Source organism: Juglans microcarpa x Juglans regia, chromosome 3S (genome assembly GCF_004785595.1).
Source record: "Juglans microcarpa x Juglans regia isolate MS1-56 chromosome 3S, Jm3101_v1.0, whole genome shotgun sequence".
NCBI classification, from domain to species: Eukaryota; Viridiplantae; Streptophyta; class Magnoliopsida; order Fagales; family Juglandaceae; genus Juglans; species Juglans microcarpa x Juglans regia.
In genome coordinates, this window is record NC_054599.1 from 11,986,270 (window position 1) to 11,992,104 (window position 5,835).

Sequence of the window (5,835 nt, forward strand, 5' to 3'; positions counted from 1 at the left end):
TCGAAGATGATTAGGTCAACTTCCATTAATCTTCCCTTTAGGGTTAGAGGACATTTCTTCAACACACAGGTGCAGGTGAGATCGTGCTTCTGTCAGGAATCGACTCTACTATTGCTTGAGGTAGTGTCTGAGTCGGCAGGTTACACGTATGCTCAAATGTCGCGGATACAAACGATTTTGTGGCACTGGAGTCAAATAAAGTGCAAGCCATATATTCGTATAACGCTAAGGTGTAATCAACTACTGAGTACTAAGCAGCTATTTAAAAATCTAATTTCTAAAGAGGGGTATTGAAGGAAAATACCAGTGATAACGTCTGTTTCCTCGTCCTCATGGATTTCCTCACTAATATCACCAGGGGTGATGGCATAAACGTGGGCTTGAGCAAGTGGCCTCTGATTTGGCCATTTGTTAGGAATGTTCTTTCCTCCTTGAACATTCTATGGGCATTCCCGTATCATATGTCCTAATTGTCCGCATCGGTAGCACACTCCTAGGCCTACACGGCATTCACCACTGTGGTTCTTTCCACATTTATTGCAGGTGACAAGTGGAGCTATTATAACGCCTTTTCCCTTGTTAGCTCCTTCAATAATCCTCCTCTTAGTATTGTTCTTGCCAACAGTGAAGGTAGAAGCCCTCTTTCTCTCGAGGTTGATCTTAGCTATCACACTTCTCTGTTTCGCCTCAGCTATTGCAGCCACATTAACCAACTCTCGGAAGTTGTGGATGCAGAATACAACCATATAACTTCGAATTCTAGGATTCAGCCTTGCTTGAAACTTCTGGGCTTGCATTTTCTTAGTAGCAATCAAGTGTGGGGCAAACCTTCTCAACTCCATAAACTTCGCAGCATAGTGCTCAGCAGTGAGATTGCCTTGTACCAACGTGGCAACCTCCTGGGCCTTTTGAGTCTTCATTGACTCTGGGAAGAAACAATTGTCAAATTCCTCCTTAAAGCTCTCCCAAGTCAAAATGGTGATATTTCCCAATTATCTAATCAGAAGTTGCCTCTTGCTGTTCCACCAAATTCCAGCTTCACCCTGCAGCAGGTGCTGATCTCAAAGGTCCTGTCGAGATCTAATAGCCACTTGTTAGCTTTCATAGGTCCCTCAATTCCTATGAAATTGGGGTATTTATATATTAGGAACTTTTTGTAAGAACACCCTCAATTCTTAATCAGCGGGCGTTGCTGGTTCTGCCTCAGGAGTACTTCCTGCTGCTGCTTCATGGTCTACATCATTTGATGAATCGCGTCCACCAAATCACGTCCTCCATCGAAACAACGATCCCAATCTCTATGGATGTTAGATCCATCAGCATTCCTCTCTTGTCTGCCATGTGTCATCTCGTCTTAATCCTTCCGAGTCTTGCGATATATGCATATCAAACTGAGCTCTAACTCTAGGATTCAAGCCGATGCAAGACTAATGATTCAAACCTATATTTTGGCATAAGGTTCCTAAGGACATGTGGGTTTACCCAGAGACGAACTGCTCTGATGTCCCTAATCTCAGCTTGGGATGGAATGGAGACTTAGAGCATTGTGACATGCAACACAAGGTTACATACCCCCGTTCATGACAGTTAATATGCAATACATCCTAGTATGCAACTAGCAGTATGTAATAATCACAACAAAAATAAAAAGGTTAAGGTGAAAGATTATGGCAGAATAACTAAAACATCCCAACTTCATTAAATAATCATCATGTTTAAAATTAAAGTAGCATAGACTTATATACAAAGTCATATCATTCTCTTCATGCGATCTAAGGCATAAAAAACTTTAGTTATGAACATCAAAATTAAGTCCAACTTCCTCTCCAGATCCAGCTCCTCCTCAATCATGTGAATCCAGTGCTCCATCAATCTCATCCTGGTCTATCCTTGATACAACTTCTATAATTCCGAGTGGAATGATAATGGTCTCATAAAAAGGTAAGATTTACTCGAAATCTCAGTAAGTTAAACAACTAACTGACACAAATATAAATCAATCATAAAAAATGATAAATATGCAATGCGTGAGATGCAGAAAATCAATATGCATGTCTCCCATCCAGAATCCTAAACATCTTTTAAAAATATGGAGACATTGGTTTTTACTCAGTAAGTAATTTCGTCATTATTTTTGAAAAGATAATTTTTTCACAAAAAATTCATCATAAATTTTCATAATCATAGACTTACATCATTATCTTAATTAATAACATAATGTGTGGTAATGTTACAGTTCCCCATATGCATTGTGAGCACTTGCCAGTGACGTTAGTATAACTTACGTTGAAACTACGTTGTCTATAGACTCGTTCTCAATGTATTGGTAAATAACAAAACATCATAAAATTCATAATATGTGCACCCACAAGTGTTAAGTGTCATAACATGTTGACTTCGCTCCGTCGTTCTTTAAAAAGAACCCATTCGAAAGCTGTTGACTGTTCTTCATCCACCCAAGGGTTACCACTCCATTATTAAACACTCCAGAGTGGACAAAGGAGTTCCACCAAGATAATTTCTCATCCTAGCATTTGAGATTGTGATAAAATGATTTTCACGCAATGTTTTGGAAAATATATTTCATAGTAGCAAGTTTTATAAAAAATGACATTTATATGAAATATACTAAAAATGGTGAAAATATCACATGTTCTGTAAGTATGCACTCAATGTATCATATAACATGATATTTTATACTCAAAGTGATAATTGAAATATGAATGAACATTTATTAATAATTCATAAATAATTTATCAAGGTGTAAGTTACAGGCCAACTTACAAACTTCTGGAAAAATTTGAAATTAGCATCATAGCTGCATAAATCATGTGATACTAAGTTAGGGTGAATACTCTTATGGATAGGTTTAAAATCAAAGGCTTCAAAAATTGGGTATTTGCAAAAATATCCCTAAACTTTCAAAAATTGTCATTTAGGCCTTAAATTTTCACTAATTGTAAATGAACTCCAAATTTAACCAAATTTTATGGACTCCATATTTTTGGCATTCTAAAGCCATCTATGCCCTTCTATTTTCAAAATTCAAAATGGAACTTGTCCAAGTAGTCCCAACCAGTGGCATGCATCCTAGTTGATGCCTACGTGTATTTTCAACTATTGATCCCTATGAATGCATGCATATTAGATTTTCTTTAATCACTAATGATCACTAACATCTTTAAGGACATTATGAAGTATAATCATTGAGTAATCAAGTTCATCCCAACACTTAATCAAAGCTAAGAAATCTTTAATCACCAATATGCTTAAAACTGATTCATGCTTGATAATCAAAACAAGTTGACTTAAAACGTATCATGGCATGCTTCTAACCATAAATTTAACATTCCATAATCATGTTAGGATAATGATAGATCATATCAAATCATGATTAGGACATGTCATAGCTAAATTTTCAATTAAAAATATTCAATCATTCAAACCTTCCTTTAATTGACCCGATTTTGCATTAAGTATCGTAACCTTCTCAAAACTCAACCAAATTTCATAAGAACACTTGGAAAAAAAGCTTGACATGCTAGCTAAGATCAAAATGAAGAAAACTTACAAATTTCTTGACCTTCCAAGCACTCTAGACTGCCATATAAAAGAACACTCAAGAACTCACCAAAACTCACTTTGTTTGCACTCTTTTGATCTCTAAGAGGAGAGGGAAATGCTGTCAAGTCTCAAGAGGATGCTTGGAGCTGTGGTCTGGGTGAAATAAGAAGGGGAGGGAAGTATTTATAGGTGGTCAAGGGGTAAGGGGCGTTGGCTTGGGTGCTTGGTGATTGGGTGAAGTGAGAGGTGCTCAAATCTGGAACATTTCCAGATTTGCTTGCATGAGCTTAGGTCACTTGTGCAGAATGAAATAGTGTCCTAAACCACCATCATTTCCTCTCCACAGTAGATGCAAGGGTCCTATAGATGACTTTCATTCGTGGGGCATCATTTGGGTGGTAGAGGACCCCTCAAGCCACCCTTGAAAACCGGTGGATGGAGGTGGTTTTGTGGTGGCAGAAAATCAGTTCGGTTTTGGATGTTTTTGGGCAGCAAAAATGAGTCAAAATCCTTCATGATGGTCATGGGACTTCTTGGTGATTGGGTGGGGAAGGAGATGGCATGGGGTGGTGGTGCAAACCATGGCAAGAGACTGGTTCAAATTCAATCCAAACGGTTCCTATACAAACCAGACCAAGGTGCACTCGGTTTGGTTCTTTGAGTTGGTTGATGCAACCAATTTCATCCAAGGCTCAAATTGAGTTTTGGAGGGTCTCATGAGGTGTTTACGGGCCATATTACCCTTGAGGACAAAGCTAAAAAATGTTGGGTGCAAGGGCAAAACAGTCCATGCATTACATAGGACAATGTGCAAAACTGATTGAAGCATGGTTTGAGCTTGTTATGTCATTTTTCTTAATGACATGTGGGGTGGTTTAGCTAGGGTATTAACATGGTTTAATCACATTTTAAGGGAGTATTAATTCAAGAAAATTTGGATTAAAAAAGTTTAAGAAAAAATTAAGCATGATTAAGCTTCAAAGCATGGCTTAAAGTGCACTAACCTCAAGTATGATGGTTAATGGTCTTTGCCAATTTTCAAAACATAATTTGGGTGCATTGAGTGTGATTTGGGCTTAAGGAAACTAATGGTATGGGGTATTTGGCCTTTGGTCTTTGAATAGTGAAATGAGTCCAAACATGGCTTTGGGCCATATGGACTTGAAAAGGGCCAAGGGTCGAATCTACACCGAAGGCCTTATGACTTCCTATAAGGGCCAAAACTAGCATTGATTTCCTAAGAGCTTGGTTCAAGGTTTTCTTGGGTTAGGCCTATGAATGCACTTGGGTCCTAAGAAGCCTCACCAAAATTACTAATGAGCTTGCCTCTTTAATCCTTAGCTCATTAACACTAAGTACCAACATTAATGCTAATCTCACTATCAACCTTAATGAAAGTGATTAACCCATAATTAAAATCCTAATCTAGAGTACTTGAAGGTTAATCAATGATTAATTTAGCAAGGTGTTACACTTCCTCTTTTTCTCCACCAATAATTTAGCCCTATTAGAATGAAAATTGCTGACCGCTCATGTTCTCTCAAAGGTGCATATGGCTCTGTCATTTCTCATGTGAGTTCAGACCTCAACAAGTTTGGCATCGGAAGCTTCTCTAGCCTTCCTCTTTCTCTCCCTCTCTTTCTCAACCTTCTTGCCTAGATGTCTCTCAGAAATGACCTCTATGTTGTCATCTATTGTGTCGTCTCCTAGTGGAGTTGACTCCGTAATAGCTAGGGCTTTCTCATGTGGTTTCCTTCTCGTTGACAACATGGACATATGTTGCTGTCATTTTTATTGGTGTCTCAATAGACACCAGCAATGTTCCATGTTGTAAGTGGCCTTCTCAATCCCTCTATACATGATTTTGGCTCTTTTGATCTAAATATGCCTAGTAGTGAGAATGTGAGAAAAGAATTTCAACAATAAATTTTAGAATCGATGCAGTTACAAACTCATACCTTATCCTATAATGTCGCACCACTTGGAAGCAATAATTCTACTTGGCCATAGTAGCACAAAACTTATTTGTGCATTTTTTGATCACCAACCGTCAATTGGTCAATGACCCCTAGAACAATTTGTCATGCTAGGTTTTTTACACTCATTGTAATAATCACTAATTCTCTCCCACATATGTGAAGCTTTTTGGCCCGTCTCCCATATAGCATTCATGCTAATGTTGAGCCAAGTCGACACGAGGAGTTGTCCTCCTCTACAGTGAAAGACACATCTCGATGTGTTTTCTTACTAGGTGGCCTTTTTTCACCTTCC

General features: G+C 38.2%; 1 protein-coding gene across 1 annotated transcript; it reads right to left on the reverse strand.

Moving 5' to 3' along the window:
* Positions 1 to 440: 440 nt before the first annotated feature.
* LOC121258693 lies at positions 441 to 920 on the reverse strand. The gene has a single exon (XM_041160237.1). The coding sequence runs from the start codon at positions 918 to 920 to the stop codon at positions 441 to 443; it is 480 nt and encodes a 159-aa protein (XP_041016171.1).
* Positions 921 to 5,835: the final 4,915 nt, after the last annotated feature.

Bases quoted from the DNA above. Each gene is read 5' to 3' on its own strand.
- LOC121258693 (XM_041160237.1), bottom strand. From the start codon at position 920: ATGAAGACTCAAAAGGCCCAGGAGGTTGCCACGTTGGTACAAGGCAAT.